The sequence below is a fragment of the Rhinolophus sinicus genome, chromosome 1 (genome assembly GCF_057876585.1).
Source record: "Rhinolophus sinicus isolate RSI-liver-muscle chromosome 1, RSI-T2T, whole genome shotgun sequence".
NCBI lineage: Eukaryota > Metazoa > Chordata > Mammalia > Chiroptera > Rhinolophidae > Rhinolophus > Rhinolophus sinicus.
The window spans coordinates 17,640,036-17,658,803 of NC_142501.1; the positions used below are offsets into that span (position 1 = coordinate 17,640,036).

The window sequence follows — 18,768 nt, forward strand, 5'->3', positions numbered from 1 at the left end:
GATGCCACAGTAGGTTAATGCTGTGCTGACCTTCTCTCACCACCACATGAAATTTACAACTAAACTACAAAACAGCCGTCTTTGAGAATCACCTAAAATCTTGCTGAACTGAAACCTTACAACTAAGGACATGCAGAAGAAATCACCTCAGGACTGGTAGGAGAGGAAGTGACGCAGAATGGGCTGGTCTCACACCCACATGTGACCATTAAAAATTGGGAGAGATATCTCAGCTGTAGTGGTTCCCCCCTGGGGGCGAGAGGTCCAAGCCCCACCCCAGCCCAGGGATCCCGTGCCGGGAGAGAAGTCCCCATAATTTCTGGTTGTGAAAACCAGCGGATTGTGACTGAGTGAGACACAGGGTGGCTGGAGTCCCAGGTGCTCCTCCTAGACCACGCACAGACTTACCCACCAAGGGAATCACTGGCTCTGAGCTCCAGCGCTGGGGCAGAAGCCGGAAAGGCAGCAGGGACACACCGGGCGAACTGAGTTGTCTGACTTCAGGATGCAGGCTGGAGGGACAGCTTTCTTCTGGACAGAGGAGCTGGATGGAAGAGCTGGCGAGAGCCAGTTTCTTTGTTGAGCCCTCCCCCTTCCTGGCGTGCAGACGCAGGCGGCCGCGGTACCTGAATGTCCATCAAGCTGGCTAACGCTGTTCATTTGCTGTGCCTTCCCCATGCTCTGGTGATTCGAGGCCATGCCCCGCCCAACTTTCAGGCACTCCCAAGCCGCTTCCGCTTCTGCTTCCAGTGGTTTTTTTAAATAAATTTTATTGGGGAATATTGAGGGACAGTGTGTTTCTCCAGGGCTCATCAGCTCCAAGTCATTGTCCTTCAATCTAGTTGTGAAGGGCGCAGCTCAGCTCCAAGTCCAAGTCCAGTCACTGTTTTCAATCTTTAGCTGCAAGGGGCACAGCCCACCATCCTATGCAGGAATTGAACGGGCTGCCTTGTTGTTGAGAGCTCGCACTCTAACCAATTGAGCCATCTGGACGCCCCTCCGGAAGCTCAGTGGCAACTTGTCTACAATCTAGGTGTGGAGGGTGCAGCTCACTGGCCCATATGGGAATTAAACTGGCAACCCTGTTGTTCAGAGCTCGTGCTCTAACCAACTGAGCCATCCGGCTACCCCTCCAATGGCTTTTTGTACAAACTGCCTGCCTTAGCTCATGCTGCAGACTTTCCTAGGGTCTCTCAAAGGTTCGTGGAACTTGGACAAGCAGCATCTGGCTTGAGTGTCTCCTATACCTTTGGCTGAGCAGCTCTAAGCCTGGCACTAGCGGCAGCTGTTTTGGTTCACAGCTTGGCCTCTTGAGGCACTTCTAAGCATGGCATGGGCAGCAGCCATCTGCAGATTTCTTTGTGGCTCCTGCCAGGTGGCCCCAGGTGGGGCTCAGGGTACTGCTGAACTTGACCTGCAGTGGGTCCCCTCTGAGGTAGCCCTGGGGCTGGCACCCCCAGTGGCCAGCTTTGAAGCCAGCTGGAGCATTACTCAGCCGCCTCCAAGAACAACACACCCAAAGAGCAGATTGGGCAGGCACCAGAGCCCTGCTGAGGCAGAGCCTGCTCTGTAGGATCAGCCCCTGCACAACAACTCTTCCACTGTAGTCAAGGCCAGTCCTCACAACCCTGAACCCGAGGGTCAATCCCTCCCACTGATGTGTAAATAGCAACCAAAGCTGAACTACAAGAGGAGGGCACACGCACTCACACAAGGGACACACCTGGAGTGCACGGCTAGTGACCAGGGAGACTGGGCCACTGAGCCCCACAGCACCTACTACATAGTCCACTCTACTAAGACTGGAAGACACAGCAGCCCTACCTAATACATAGAAACAAACACAGGAGGCAGCCAAAATGGGGAGACAGAGAAACATGCCCCCAATAAAAAAACAGAACAAAGCTCCAGAAAAAGAACTAAGCGAAATGGAGACAAGCAATCTACCAGACGCAGAGTTCCGAACACTGGTTATAAGAATTCTCAATGCTCTCAGGGAGAACTTCAACAGAGAGATAGGACACATAAAAATGGAGATAGAAAACATAAAGAACCAGTCAGAAATAAAGAATACAATAATGGAAATGAAGAATACATTACAAGGAATCAACAGTAGATTAGATAAAGCAGAGGATAGAACCAGTGATGCAGAAAATAAGACAGCAGAAAACACCCAACCAGAATAGCAAAAAGAAAAAAGAATCCAAAGAAATGAGGAGAGTTTAAGGGGCCTCTGGGACAACATGAAGCATACCAACATTTGCATTATAGGGGTACCAGAAGGAGAAGAGAGAGAGCAAGGAATTGAAACCTATTTGAAGAAATGTCAGAAAACTTCCCTAACCTATTGAAGGAAATAGACATACAAGCCCAGGGAACACAGCGAGTTCCAAACAAGATGAACCCAGAGAGGCCAACACCAAGACACGTCATAATTAAAATGTCAAATGTTAAAGACAAAGAAAGAATTGCAAACGTAGCAAGAGAAAAGCAGTTAGTTACCTGCAAGGGAATCCCCATAAGTCAGCTGATTTCTCAACAGAAATTTTGCAGGCCAGAAGGGACTGGCATAAAATATTCAACGTGATTGAAAGCAAGGACCTACAACCAAGATTACTCTACCCAGCAAGGTTATCATTTAGAATTGAAGGACAGATAAGGAGCTTCCCAGACAAGAAAAAGCTGAAGGAGTTCATCACCACCAAACCAGTATTACAAGGAATCTTGGACTTCTTTAAGATGAGAGAAAAAAATTTTTTTAACATGAATAAAATGGCAATTAACGACATACCTATCCACAATTACTTTCACTCTAAGTGGATTAAATGCTCCAATCGAAAGATATGGGGGCTGAATGGATAAGAAAACAAGACCCCTACATATGCTGCCTACAAGAGAGGTCCTTCAGATTGAAAGACACACACACAGTCTGAAAGTAAAGGGATGGAAAAAACATATTTCATGAAAATGGAAACAAAGAAACAAACATAAAAGCTGAGGTAGCAAAACTTATATCAGACAAAATAGACTTCAAAACAAAGACTGTAACAAGAGACAAAGAAGGACCTAGTAATCACACCTCTGGGTATTTATCCGAACAAACCCAAAATGCTTCTTTGAGGGGCATGTTCATCCATATGTTTATTGAAGCATTATTTACAATAGCCAAGATAAGAAGGCAACCTGGGTGTCCCTGAATGGATGAATGGATAAGGAAGAGGTGGTACATATATACAACGGAATATTACTCAGCCATAAAAAAGAAGGAAATCTTGCCATCTGCAACAACATGGATGGACCTAGAGGGTACTCTGCTGAGTGTAGTAAGTCAGACAGCGAAAGACAAGTGTCATATATTTCACTTATAAGTGGAATCTAAAGAACAAAATAAATGAAACAGAAAAAAACTCATAGATACAGAGAACATTCTGATGGCTGCCAGATGGGAGGGAGGTTGGGGGATATGTGAAAAGGGGAAGGGAATAAGCAGTACAAATTGGTTGTTACACAAAGTCATGGGGATGTAGGGTATAGCATAAGGAATATAGCCAATAACATTGTACTAACTGTATATGGTGTCAGGTGGGTACTAGATCTATTGGGGTGATAGATGGGAGTGGGGTTGGGGGCAGGATGAAAAAGATGAAGGGATTAAGAAATACAAATTGGTAGTTATAAAATAGTCATGGGGATGTAAAGTATAGGGAATATAGTCAATAATATGGCACTATATATAGTGTCATGTGGGTACTAGACCAGTCAGGGGGATCACTTCTTAAATTTCACAAATATCTAACCACTATGCTGTACACTTGAAACTGATATAAAATAATACTGAAGGTTAACTCTAGTTGAAAAATTTTTAAAGGGGGGAAAAGATCAATAATATGTGATAACATGGTACAGTGTCAGATGGTTGCTGGACTTACCATGGTGATCACTTCTTTTGCATAGGGAATAAAATCAATATTGTGGTAATAACATTGTATAGAGCTAGGATGGGTACTGTTGAATAACTATGATGTACACCTGAAACTAATATAATGCATGTTAGCTATATTTTAATAAAAATCTTAAAAAAAAAAAAGACAAGGTCCAATCTTAAACTCTTCCAAACAATTGAACAACTCATTTCATGAGGCTAGTATAACCTAGATATCATAGTAAGACAATGACAGGACATGAAAGGAGCATTATAGGCTGATTTCACTTGTGAACATAAGAGCTAAAATGCTAAACAAAATATTGGCAAATTAAGCCCAGCAATGTACACACACACACACACACACACACACACACACACACTCACACACACACCGTGACCAAGTTGGGTTTATCCTAGGAATTAAAGGTTGGTTCAATAGTAAAAAGTCAATTACTATAATTTAATACATTAAAATTAAAATAATTCCACCATTTAAATAGATGAGAAAATGCAATAGAATTCAACATCTTTTCATAATAAAACTCTTAGCAAACTAGAAATAGAAGACAATATCCTTCACCCGATAAAGGTCATTTATGAAAAAAAAATACTGAACTGAAATGTTGAAAGCATTCTCTCTAAACTGGGGTTAAGACAAGGACGTTCATTATAAGTTCTTCTCAACACTGTACTATAGGTCCTAGTCAGTTCAGAAACGTAAGAAGAAAGTGAAAAGCATCAGAGAGGAAGAAAATTTCCACTGTTTGCACATCACATAAATATATAAAAAATGTAAAAGAATAGCTAGATACATTATTAGAGCTAATAAAAATTTAGCATGATTGCTGGATCCAAAATTAACACATAGCGATAATATATCTACAATCAGCAACCACCAGTTAGAATAGAAATTGTAATTTAAAAAAACTTACCGTAGGATTAAAAAACATAAAACTCCTAGGAAGAAATCTAATATAAGACGTGAAGGCGTAATATAGAGGAAAATTATTAAAGTTTATTGAGAGATATTTAAAGACCAAATAAATGGAGAGATATACAATGTTTTTGGCTAGGAAGACTCATTATTGAAAAGATATTTTCTCCAAGTCGATCAACAGATTCAATACAATTACGAAAGATAATACACAAACTGGGAGAAGATATATGCAACATGTTTAAATGACAAGGGATTGGTATCCAGAATATATAAAGAAATACGAATCAATGAAAAAAGACACACACCCAATAGAAAAATGGGCAAAAGACATGAACAGGTATTTCATAAAAGAGGAACACTTTTATATATGAAAAAAAACAACACTCAATTTCATTAGTAATCAGAGAAATGCAAATTAAACCCACAGTAAGATACCATATAATAGCCATCCAATTGGCAAGTATAAAAGACAATCGAGACCAAGTGTTTGCTAAGATGTGGAACAATGACACTCAGGGAGTGTAAATTGGTACAAATACTTTAGAAAACAGTTCAGCATGACCAAGTAAAACCTGCTTCTTGGAGCAGCGGTTCTCAAATTTTTGGTCTTAGAACCTCTTTACATCCTTCAAAAGTATTGAGGACGTCAAATTGCTGTTGTTCGTGCAGGTTACATTTATCAATACTTGTTGTATTAGAAATTAAAACAGACATTTTCAAACACAAAAACACACAAGTACACACTTGATTAGCTGTCAGAATGATGATGTCATCATACATCCGGAAAATATTTAAACTCGTGAAAAATGAGAGTAAAGGATAAATAATGTCTTAGTATTCTTATGAAAACAGTTTTGTCCTCACAGAGCTCTTGAAAGGATCTCAGGGGCCCTCAGAGGTCCCTGGACCACACTTTGAAAACCACTGCCCTAGAGCAACTGTGTACATGTGCGTTAGGAGACATGTACAAGAATTCATTCATTCTTCAAGGCATCTACCTTGTGCCAGGCATTGTGAACGTCTAAACAGACAAAATCAGACTAACTCAGACCATATGGGCTTACACTGTAATGGGCAGAATGTTCACACCAGCATTGTTTGTAATTGCCCCAAATTGAAAACAATCCAAATCTCCATGAACAGAAGAACCGATAAATTGTGGTACAGTCACATAATGGAATACTATACAGCAGTGAAAACAAATGAAATACAGTTACATGCATAAACATGGATGGGAATCTCAAAAACAGTTGTCAGAAAAAAGTCACAGAATACATTCAGCATTAATACCACTTACACAACAGTTCAAAAACAGGTAAGTCTAAACAACATATTAGAGATACATATATAGACGAGAGGACCATACATAAAAACATGGGAATTATTAACAAAAAAATCCAGAATGTTTACCTCGTGTGGTGTGTGTGGAAGGAGGACAAATGAAGGATTCTAGGTATCTGAGAATGTTCTAGTTCTTAAGCTGATGGTTGAGTGTATGTGTGATCATTTTACCTATTTCCCAACAAATATTTTAAAATAAAAGATATAAGGTCACGCAATACAAAATTTCATCAACCGAAAGGGAATATTTTCTGCTATTTCTGCCGCTGCTGTGCATTGCAAATCAGCCAATTATTGTAAGTGGCGGGGACAAAGTACATGATAACGTGAAAAAAGAAATGAGTATGGGCTCTTCCTCACAGAAGTTAACTAGGTTCCCACAGAGTCAGGGTCCAACGAGATTGTATTAACGATATTACAGTACTGCTCTGCCAAGGAGGCTGGAGTCACAGGCATGATTCTGCTTAATTGGTTACTTTGTTCACTGGGTAGAATTATTTGTATAAAGCTGATAGATGATGTAGATCCCAAAACAAACTGACAAAGACATTGCCTCTTTCCTGAACTCTGTTGATGTTCAAAAATACAAATTCCCTTTGGCACATTCTTCTAATAATGCATTTGGTGTTAAGTAATCCAAAAACACAGACAGTGCATGGTGGCTACTGACTGTGTGTCCACATTGATTGACAATAGGTGACAGGTCATCACAATTTTGCAATCACGTCTTTGCCAAGATCTTCGCTGGCAGTGCCATTTTGCAGATTAAACAAGACACAGTTAAGGGACAATTTCTCCTGATTCAGGGCATTTAGCTAAATTTTGGTATACAATTTAAAAATTGAAAAAAAAAAAAAAAGATCTTGAAACGTTCGATCTATCCTGCGTACCCACCCAGGGCAGGCTCAAGCTACCATCTTGAGCTAGGGAGCTGGTGCAACAGGTAGCCGTGGCCTGGCAGTAAGTTCCTGGCACCCAAGGCCAGGACATGGGGAAGTAGAAAGTGGATTCTCCAGGTCCAGTCTCCCCAACTGGGTCTAACAGAAGGGTGCCAACTCATCAGGAAGTTCCAGACATTATAGTGGCTATTTTAAACATCTCAGGCAGCTGTAAGACCCCAAATCATACGCATATTTCAGCTGGAATGGACAATGTCACCAGGAGGGGCTAACCCGCAGGTAGCAGGATTGTTGGTCCTGCAGCACTCTGCCCACTCGTACATGCTGTGTAGCCACAAGGGGCACACGCACACCTTTGTTATATTAGATGGCAATTATCATACCTGTAGCTTTTTCCTTTGTCGCCAGTAAGAAACAGAGAAATAAGGAGGGAACCTTCCTCAGCTCTTAGGGCGTTTCCACCCTATTTCCCCAGATAGGAGGAGGGACGGATAATCCTCTCGTTCAGAGCTGCACCTCTGCTGGACCATGATTTACTAATGGAAAGAGTTACTCTATGTTCAAAACCAAATGCCAGCTGCTACCTTCTATTTTTAAGGTGTATAATGCTCAGACACAAAGGGTTCTCTTGTACTTCCCTCATTCTCATTCTGAGGAGTGACGTGCCCTCTAGTTTCTTGTCTGTGGGTGGGAAGGAGACCAGGAAGGGGGAGTGGGTGGGACGAGGGCCCATTTCCTTCTCTGTTACAGCTTTCATATCTGATATGGCACCATACTTTTTGCACTTTTATCTTCAGTGGCTCTATGTAAACACCCTCAACATCTCTGAGTACTATGCAAAGACTGTTTGTTGAACCAGCAAATCAAATCAGGAAATAGGAAATCCTGCTGTTGCCTCCACAGCCTCATCCCTATGGCTCCCTGGCCTTCACTCTATTCTAGACCAAAAGGCTTCTCAATACTCTTGAATTTGAGGTACTGGCAGGAGTGGTTCAGATTGTGAATTTGATGAACTTCAGTACGAGGCCCTTGCTCAATTTAAGTTATCCAAGATACCACATGGACAAAAGAACCTTACACTGTTTCTGAGGGACTTGCTGAGATGTACAGACCCATGAGTGGAAATTTTCCTGAATTTAGTTCTACAGAGGACAGGAAAGAAGCAAATGGATACTAATAAGATATAGAAATCTATTTTGAACAAGGTAGCTGATATCCTTGGATATTATAGCCTTTTCTTTCTTCATTCAGTTTATAGAATTTATTGTTTCTTCACAGAATGTTTTTACAGGCATGATAAAAAACAAAGTCTTTTCCTGAGGTACAGGAATAGATAAGTATAGGGATTCCCAACTACAGCTGGGAAACTTGGAAGGAAGGTGTGTCAATGTCATCTTGCTTTCCAGTAGTGTGAGAATCCTTTGTCCTATAAGCTCAGAGGTGACCCCAGTGACCTGACTTGATATGTACCTGAATCCAGTGCGACTCTAATGCTGGTGTTCCGTGTCCTCCAGCCGCTCCCTGTGCTCAAACACTAAGTAGGTAGTAGTTTTTCTAATGTCACACAATTGCCCCTGCCTTTCCTACATGGAAATCAGGAAGATTAACTTTACAAATATCTTTAGCTTATTCTCCTGATCATCCAATGATAAAAACCATAATCCAGCAATGTCCACTGATCTCATTAAATGCTCAGGTCTTTTTAGACTCAAGACTTCCTCTAGAGATCGATACATACCGATACTAAATCCCTTTTAGCCTAGCAAATATGTGACACATCCCTTATTTGTCCCAGAACTTCTCTTAGGAACCTACGTTGCAGGATAGGGTAAGACAAAGCTGGAGTTTGCTATTTCCTCATGAGGCTTAAGTCTGCTAAAAACTCTTTCCCTTTCGAAGCCTGCCTCCCATTTTGACCCCAGTGTGAGAAGGAGGAGTGAGAGTATGGCAAGAGGTAAAGATGACAGTTTTCTTTAATAATTCGTTAAAATATTTGAGTACCAGCTAAATGAGTGATATGGAAGAGACGTAAACAGCCAGTCTCTGCCTCAAAGACCTGCCACCTGACAGGGGGAGAGAAACAGTGCTAACAAACAAGGGCACGAAGTTTTTAGGCAGCTGTAACAGGAGGACACAGCTATAACAAAGGACAGTGGGGACACAAGAAGAAGGGGTCAAATCTACCTGGAAATGGACTATGTCCGGAAAGGCTTCATCAGGTTGGTAACACGTGACCTGAATCTTGAAAAAAACGCATGGAGACAGGTGAGAGTGGAAAAGAAGAGCAGACAGAAGACGCATAAAGGACGCTAGAGAGCACGGTATCAGAGAAACTAGAAAACTGTCAAAGAGTCAAGAGAGCGCTTAAAAGTTTCAAATGACAAGACTCAGTATAATGAAAGAATTCACTGGATTTGAGAAATGAGAAGTTATCCCTGACCTTTGCTAGAGCCATTTTAGTGGACAGAAGTCTCGCTGCTCTGAGTTAAAAATGGGTGAAAAGCAGAAGGAAAAAAAATATTAAGAGTAAATAGATTTCATTTATATATGGAATCTAAAAAAACAAATAAAACAGAAACAGACTCACAGATACAGAGAATAAACTAATGGTTGACAGAGGAGGTGGTGTGTGAAGATGAGTGAAAAGGTGAAGGGGATTAAGAGGTACAAAATTCCAGTTATAAACTAGTAAGTCACGGGGATGTAATGTACAGCACAGGGAATACAGTCCATAATATCATAATAAATTTGCACAGTGACAGATACATACTAGACTCATCATGGTGATCCAATCATAAGGTATGATAAATGTTGAATCACTATATCATATACCTGAAACTAATATAATATTGTATGCCAACTATACTATAATTTTTAAAAAATGTAAAGAGTAAATAGAAGACAAAAAAGAGGTGACAACAAGTTTAGACTGTGTTTTGGAGCCACTTGCCTTTTTACTTTCAAGCATACTAGTTCAGCTACAGTAAAGGTTAGGCTTTACATTTCTATAAGAAAATGACTCCCAAACATAATGTATGAATTTAAAAACAAGTTTTTAGACACAATTCACTCTTTATGAAACTGCCTATATTATTTTAAGTGAACGATATAAAATCAACATTTCTAGAGATTTACTCTGCCATTACTAACTTTTCTTTCATATAGTTCAAAATAAATAACACCTATAATTGGTTATAGTAGAAAAGGTACTTTATTTTACATATCATTGGTACACAATACATAAAACTGCCTAAAATCAGCCTTGGGAAACATAAGTGTCAGTTATACCTTAAATGGCCAAAGACCAAGTCTATTTTTGCAATCTACTTCATTTATGACCAGATGACTGCAATAATTTTAAATACTAATAATGTATTCATATTCAATGTTACAAATTATTTTTATGCTACAAGTATTGCAATTTTAAAAAATATCTTTAGTTATAGTAGACCATATCTCTAACCAGAATAAACCTTTGCTAGTCTACAAGTCTTTAAAATAATGGATCAGCAGTTTCACCTTCTTATAGATGATTATATTTATGTAATTGGGTTATGGGGCAGGGGGCCGCATACATGCAATCAGATTATTTCCATTTTAAAAAAAATGCAGATGAAAGTGAGTTTATAATACCCTATCGCTACTTAAATTGCCAAAACAGTTTACTAAATTAAAATGAAGTCAATACAATTATTTTAGAAAACATAATTCTAAGAGCATGCAACGTCAAAATCGTTTTACTACATAAGTGAACCAAAGTTGCAGAGCCCAGGAAGAGGACTGTGGCATAAAGACTTGTACATCTGAATTGCTTACCCAGCTGGAGGAGTAAAGAAAGTAATTTAACTCAGTGCAAATCCTCTTATGATATCTGCAAAATAAAGCCCACTGCTACTTAAAAAAGTCTTCACTTAGAAATGTGCCAATCGTAAGAAGCTAAATGCACTTTTGTTATTATTTACCCCAATCCATTCTGGTCACGAATACACAGCTCAAAGATCTCTTATTAACTATTAATGCCAAAACCAAAGAGATTTCTCAACAGCATCTTTCAGTCAGCAATCACTTATCAGAGAGATATATGTGACTAGTACTTAATGTACAAATACCAAAAAAACGATAACAGAATCTGACCTAATTCTCAAAGTAAAAACATTAGTTATTTCAACAAATCCCTTGGCAGAGAAAGACTGCCTTTCTCTCTAGAAAATAAGACATGTTAGAACCACAGGTCCATACTCACCTCCTGGTCTAGAACAGTAGAGGCATTTAAGCAAACTAAACCCAATACTAAATAGGTATAAATGTGCACACTCAAATACTCTATTCTTTGTTTAAAGTCAACTTATTCTTTGTCATTAAAAGAAGTGCTTCAAGATGCAAATTGTTAATTAATGTAGAGAATAAGGGGTTAAAAGCCAGAACTTTTTCTACGAAAGCAAGTAGATCATTAAAATAATTGGACTTGAAACATATACTTACTATAACTTTCCATTCTTACTCTTTTTATCACTAAACACACACATATACACAACAAACCCTAGCATTTTACATGTGCAAAACTGCTTACCATTTATTTTATTTAACTTTGGTTAAGTATTTCTTTAGACTATATCAGACATATGGAAGATATTCAAATGATTACAAACATAATAATGAGGTAAGTTAAAATTCTACTAGTGCAAAAAAGCAAGCATATGCCAAAAGCAAAAGCATATGAGTTAAACAAATGCAGAATGAAGCTCTCACCAAGGGAGGTGCTGGGATAACAAACCAGAGAAGCTCCTTGTAAACAATGATTGTAAAGTACATTTAAAGATTAAGAATTCATACAGCCACAAAAAACGGTATTCTAACATCACCATAGTAGTGCATTTATTTTACCTTTAGAGTTTGGAAATCACTCATTATGTGTCTAACAGTTTGCATATCTTTTTTGAGAAACTTAATTAGTGAGACACATTAATTACAAATACTGTAGTATAAAAATCCCAGTTCTTTACAAAAATTATATATTAAAATATTCTATACACTTTAAATTAGTAACTGGAACATACATATATATCCGTTCTGCAAAATTAAATCCATCTTTTCTGGGAATATTACACATGAAGTTTGAGGACATAGGTACTCAGTCAACCTAAACTGGCATAAGATTACAAGGTATAAAAAAGATAGACCTGTGCCCCTGCAGTTACTGCAGCTCTTAGTTTGAAATATCTTTTCTGCCATTATTGCTCTGTATATCCATTCCCGATTTGAACAGACAGTGAAACCATGAAATTCCTAAAAGGTTTAAAACAGGTTATGTGTAGCAGAGTATCCATAATGCCTATCTGCATCTTTAAGGTTGTAATGGAACCTGAGTATACTATCTAATGCTTATATCTCAGTTGTAAAAAAGTTTATACAATTTTGAGGTAAAAACAATGCAAAAATAAAACATTTAGAGCATTTACAAAAATTTTACAAATGTTTAAAACACTTTGAAAATTTGTGTCCTTTAAGGTGCTTCTTTCTTTCTGCAATAAGGGGGACACATACTTTAATTTTGAATCTTAAATTATGAATGTTTCAATTTCAGCTAAAGCAAAGATGGGCCATGAAGACAGATGTTAAAATGCTCAAGAATATACTTCACTCTGATGAAAATACAGAATTTAAGTGCTAAAAGGGACCTTAAAGGTAAATTCTTTTAACTCCCTCATGTAATGAGGAAATTGAGGGCCAGAGAAGTTAAGTGCTTTGGCCAAAAATATATTCCAATATATCACCCTGGTATGAATCAAGAAGACCCATTATTCTTTTTGTATTTTGCCATGATTCTTGGAAGATAATGAAAATTCAAAAGCAGAGTTTCTGAACTTGCCCCTTTCTTTCTTTTTTAATTTTTTAAGCTCTGTGCTAACTGTAGATAAACAAAGAAATCAAATAGCTGCTAAAATTAGTATCACAAATATTATTCAGTAGAAGATGGTTATAAGAGGACCACTGCTCATACAGAATACAGGTACAGGAAGTGAGTACTCAAAGTCAGGGCCTTTACAACGTAGAGAACATTTACTCTATAAGACAACACAGTGTACAAACGCCAGTTACTAGAATCATGTCAATAACTCGAGGATGACTGAGTGACATGGCCTTTATAAAAGATATTGGAGTAATAAAGCCGCCCAGCTTTTACCTTAATTTTACAATTTTCCTTGATAAAAATGCTATAACTATAAGGAAGAATCCATATACTACTTTTCAGAGAGTCTTTGCTTCTTTCCTATTTTTATTTGGATCTAGAGTTGAGCAAATACATTTTAAGAACAACTTACAAAGTCAAATTCATAACTACTAGAAATACAAAGAATACTCTTTTAAATGACAAATCTTCATAACCAGTTACTAATAAATAATCATAATCACAATAGCTTTAGTAAAAAAAAAATTCAATTTAAAGGTGCTTTTTTATTGTTACCTTGAAGCCATCGAACTTGTGTAGCTGGTCCATATCCCTTTTCATTCTTTGCTGATATCCTGAACACAATGGCAGGTCTGGATGTATAATCAATATGTGCATTTGCAAGCTGCCCAGCAGTTACTATACATGATGTCTTAAGACCACAATAAATCCTCATAAATACAAGTTGACTTGGATTATCTTGTATTTGTGCTGTGCGAATTGCCAAGTAGGCTGAATATTCCAAAATATTTCCAGAAGGTGAAGTGGGAGGTTCCCAGGAAAGATGGATACCCTCAACATTCTTGGAGAGAGGGAAGAAAAAACAAACAAACAGGTAAAGGTTCTCAAGTTTTCTCTCATATCAATTATATTGAGTCTATCTTTAGAACACAAAATGATGCTTTTTGCCGTGGTGATTGCATTAGATGTTCGAACTTTTATTGTTGAGTTTTAAAAAACCTACCTTAATTGGATCTGCAATGTTTAATTCATGCCTGCTTTTCTTTTTTTTCCCCTCTTTCTTCTGCCTCCCCCCCCACTCTGGTTCAAGTCATTGTTTCTCAGTCTAGTTGTGTATGACACAGCTCCCTGACCCATGATGGTATATGAGCCTTGCACTTCCCAAGGCTGAGGCAGTTGGTCACCAGTCATGGTTGACACCACACAGGAGCCCACGATGGTTGTGGGCCATACACGCTGGCCACTGGCAGCACACAGCAGCCCGACGCAGCCGAGCTCCAGCTATTCATGGCCACCCAGCTCCAGGGAGAGCTGTTGTTCACAATCTTAGCTGTAGAGGGCGCAGCTTACTGGCCCATGTGGGGATCGAACCTGCGACCTCGGCTTTAGGAGCACTGCGCTCTAATCACCTGAGCCACCCGGCCGACCCTCATGCCCACTTTTCAACATAAATAGGTTTAAATATCTGCCTGTATTATCCCAAGAAAGAGATTTTTCTTACTTGAAAGCAGACTTTTTCTTTTCTAAGGGGGGGCAGGACCATAGGATAAAATACAATCAAATTTCATATAGTCTATTAAAATTCTCCAGCACAAACTTTTTGGTTCCATAAACAAGAACAAAATAATATTAAGAAGCATACCAGATTTCCCTGACTTTCTCTAATTTGGATGCTGTAATTCTGCTTGAAATTTGGTCCTTAAAATATTGTGTGATCAGCAAAGAACATATTTTAAATTTTTAATCCACCTCTTTTAGGTATCTCTCATTGCCTTTTTTTTTTTTTTTTTTGAAAGATGAAAAAAAAAGAACTCCAAGGATTAATTTAGGAGGTCCAATATTTGACTGTAGAGTTCTAGATAGTGCAGAGAAAGTTGAAAGAAATTTTTACAAAATACAATTCAAATAAAAAACAACCTGAAAACCAAGGGTCTCCAGATCCGGAGGGATCCCTCCCCCCCCAAATATTCAGGAATAAAATGAAGAGCCTTACAATAAAAAGTTAGAATAGTCTGAGAGTTAACCTGATAACACCAACATCCTGATTAAAAAACACACAAAACTTCCAGTCTAAAACGCCAAAGCTGGGTTTCCAATCTAAACCAGTCTATCCTCATAAATCAACATCATTTCATCAGACACTAATAAGAATCTCTAAACTGGCAGTTTTATTTCATGTACAAAGTTTCACATAATTGAAATGACCAAGTCTTGACCGGACATCTTACCTTTGAAATTCTGACTGCAGAAGGAGCTCCAGGAAAACCAGGAATACAAGTTTTAAATTCACTGATTTTGCTGAAAGGGCCTATTCCACAACCATTGATAGCAGCAACCCTGAATCTGTATCCTGTGCCTGGAACAAGATCTTGTTTCTTAAGTAAACTGTAGTCAGGGACGTCTGCATTTCCTATCTAAATGTAATACATGCAAAAGTAAAGAAAAGGTTCAATGAATTATTTTTAATTAAATGAAACTTTTAAAGAATTATGTTTTAAGGTTCTAGTTCACATTTATTTCTCTCTTTTCACAGCTGGAATGAGCCCTCCAATACAAAAGCAACCAAGCCCACAAATCGGTGATTCTTATTCGGAGGAAAAGTGCCTTTTCCAGTTGAGAATCACTGATTACAAAAAGCGATTAAGGGTATTCTGCACATGAAGAGTATGAACGTAGAAAAAAATTAACAACCACTATAAACGAAGTAACAACCATCTCATCTCCATGCTGAATAAATGTTAAATTAAACAACTGGACTGCATACTCTGAGTAGGAAGATTATAACATTTACAACTTTCTAACAATTTTTACATGTTCTCCCACACTCTTACTACACCTCTGTGAAACGTGCAGCACAAGTATCATCCCATTACTTTTATTTTTTATTAAATTTGTTGAGGTGACATTAGTTAATAAAAGTACATAGGCTGCAAGTGTACAATTCTATAATACATCACCTACATATTGCATTGTGTGTTCACCACCCAAAGTCAAATCTCCTTCAGTTACCATATATTTGACCCCCTTTTTAAGGGAGTTGTGTCATCTCCATTTTTAGATGAGGAAACTGAGTCTCAGAGAGGTTAAACGAATGATCTGTCCAAGGTCACTCTGGTGAGTGCTGGAGCTAATGATTCAAACCAAGTTTACTGGTTCTAGATTTTATGCTCTTTTTATCTTTTGGGGGAAAAAGGTAGCTACTAGGACCTTAGATATGGATATTTCCTTATATGAAATCAAACTATAGCCAGAAATTTCATTAGGCATAATACTATCAAATTATTAACCAGGATTTCTATTTTTTTCAAGAATTGGAAGAATTCAATATGAAAAAGGACACCAGAAGTAATATTAGAGAAACTAAAATATAATGATAAATGATATATTCTCCATTTGTGTAGCTCTTTGGGAGATTCAAACTGAATATCTATTTCCTTGGCAATTCTCTCTCTGAAATTCTCCATTCCAGAAAAAGATTAGTTCAATATGCTTTGGGGCTGTTACCTGTATCACAATTCTTAGAGGGCTAATATCTCACTTATACATTTGGGGTCCTCTTTAAGGGACTTCTGAATCAAGGGAAAATTAGATGATATTCAACAGCCCACAGCAGCTTTTGAATTTTTTAAATTGTGAAATCATAAATAAAAAAAATTCTCAGTAAAAAAAAGTTCTATTCTCTAAACACATCAAGTAACAAAATTAGAGATATTTCAAAAAATCCTTATCTGTACTGGCCAGACTATGTTATTTATGACCTTCTTGTGATATAGTCTACAAAAAGAGCCTTTAAAAAAGAATACAAGATAACTGCATATATAGAATTCTAAATTATAGATTGTGAACAGATCCCAATTTCACGCACACAAGAGACTTCAATCAAGGTTATAAAGGAATCTCATTCGTGAGGCTTATAACTCATAGCAAAGAAAATATATCAATAGCTACCTTTGAGATGCTTTGTTTCCCTTTTGGCAGCAAATAAAATTGGCTCACCAAAGCTGTATTATTTTTAAAAATTCCTACATCACACCACTGCCGTTCTCCCGCTTTCATTGTGGCCACTGGATTTGAAGGAGTCTCTTTCTAATTTCAGAGAAAGAGAAATTTATGAAGACTCTTTACTGAGCATACAAGAAATTTTAAGATTTAATAAATCCATGCAGTGATCTACAAGTAAATATATGGGTAAACACCACAACATTAATAGCTCATAAGTAAATAAACTCTTAACAGATTAGGTCAACTGATAGTGAAACAGGGACGCCAATGCAAACACAGGGAGTGACAGGCACTGTCCAAGTCAGTAGCTCTGGACTACCAACGTAGTTGGAGTTAGCATGCTTTTCAATCAGTGATATGTTAAAATGCCAGCTGTTTTATAGAACATTGTCATTTCAGAGACTCTCTCAGGAAATATAATCCCTTTAGTGTGACATTACAACTTGCTCCAAAAAGAGCACATAAGAAAAAATTCATTCCAAACTGGCTTATTTCTAGATTCAAAAACAACTAGCAGAAACTCAGTGATCTTTACACTTGAAATACCTGTGATTCTCCAAACCTAAAAGGAGAAAAAATGTTCAAAACTAAAATGCAGTTTAAGTATACTTTAGTATTATACTAAAGAGGAGCAGATTAAACAGTTTTACATTTTTTTACCTTGCTTTAAAACAAACTTCCTCTACCTTAAGCTACTTTTAGTGATAAGTGAATTATACTTATCCCTGGAACTAACCTTTTTAAGCCATCTTCTTTATAAATGAGACACTGTTTCCAGAAGCTCAAAACAAATGTGCACTTTAGTTATTTATTTCTGTCTTAAATATATAACAGCAAAGGTACATGCTCATAATTCACATTATTTGTTGCTTAGGCTATCACACATGACAAAGTGAGCTAACTAGGCGTCTTTAAGGTTAAAATGAGGAGTAGCTTTGATTAAGTTGTAAAAACTCTCTTTAACAACTTTTATAAAACAACTGGCTCCAATTGAAATAACAAATATCATTCTGGCTGATGCATTACAAAATAGATTTAAGAGAAAAAAATTCATTTTAATAATTCTTCTCTGAGAAGAGTCTAAGAACACTAAGACTTAACATTCTGATGAAGGTAAATGTATGATCAAATTCCATAAAATCATTATTGAAAGAAAACTAAAACTATAAACATTTTTGAAGACACTAAAAAGTAAATATTAGGTAAAATAAAAACTCCCGCTCATAGCAACAAAGTTGAATGACTGACAATTTAAAAATAAATTTAAAAGTATGTACACACACATGCACACAAACATGTATTGTCCTCATATTTATCTAATTAAGACAATGTTGGTATATTTGTGAGGCACATTCCTATCATTTTTAGTTTGGTGCCATGCAGACCAGTTCTGGCTTTCCATAAAACAACCCAATGTCAGAGAATGCTGGGCTATCCTACAGGAATGTCTAATTCAATATCGCAATATTTGTTGTTGTATTAAGTAGCTAGCAAAAGAGCCATTAATTAAAACCATTAATTTAATTTAATTTACATACACACATATATACATTAATTTAATTTACATATACACATATATACATAAACACATTTCTGATTGTGAAAGTAACACATTTCATTATAGAAAAATATTGAAAGAACAAAGAAGAAAGTAAAAATTATCTGTGGCCCCACAACTTGGAAAAAGTCATAAAGCATTGTAGTGTGGATGTGTGCCGACTCATTTAACAGTATGAATGTATGTATTGGTTGC

General features: G+C 37.5%; 1 protein-coding gene across 1 annotated transcript in view; it reads right to left on the bottom strand.

The window, feature by feature from the left end:
- Positions 1–4,920: 4,920 nt before the first annotated feature.
- HCFC2 (host cell factor C2) overlaps positions 4,921–18,768 on the bottom strand; it is a 43,905-nt gene continuing 30,057 nt past the window's right edge. The window contains exons 13-15 of the mRNA XM_019728477.3: positions 16,962–17,099; positions 15,242–15,427; positions 4,921–13,854 (exon numbers count right to left, since the gene is read on the bottom strand). Coding sequence (XP_019584036.1) covers positions 13,540–13,854; positions 15,242–15,427; positions 16,962–17,099 — 639 coding nt within the window. The 3' untranslated portion in view covers positions 4,921–13,539. The remainder of the gene's footprint in view (positions 13,855–15,241; positions 15,428–16,961; positions 17,100–18,768) is intronic.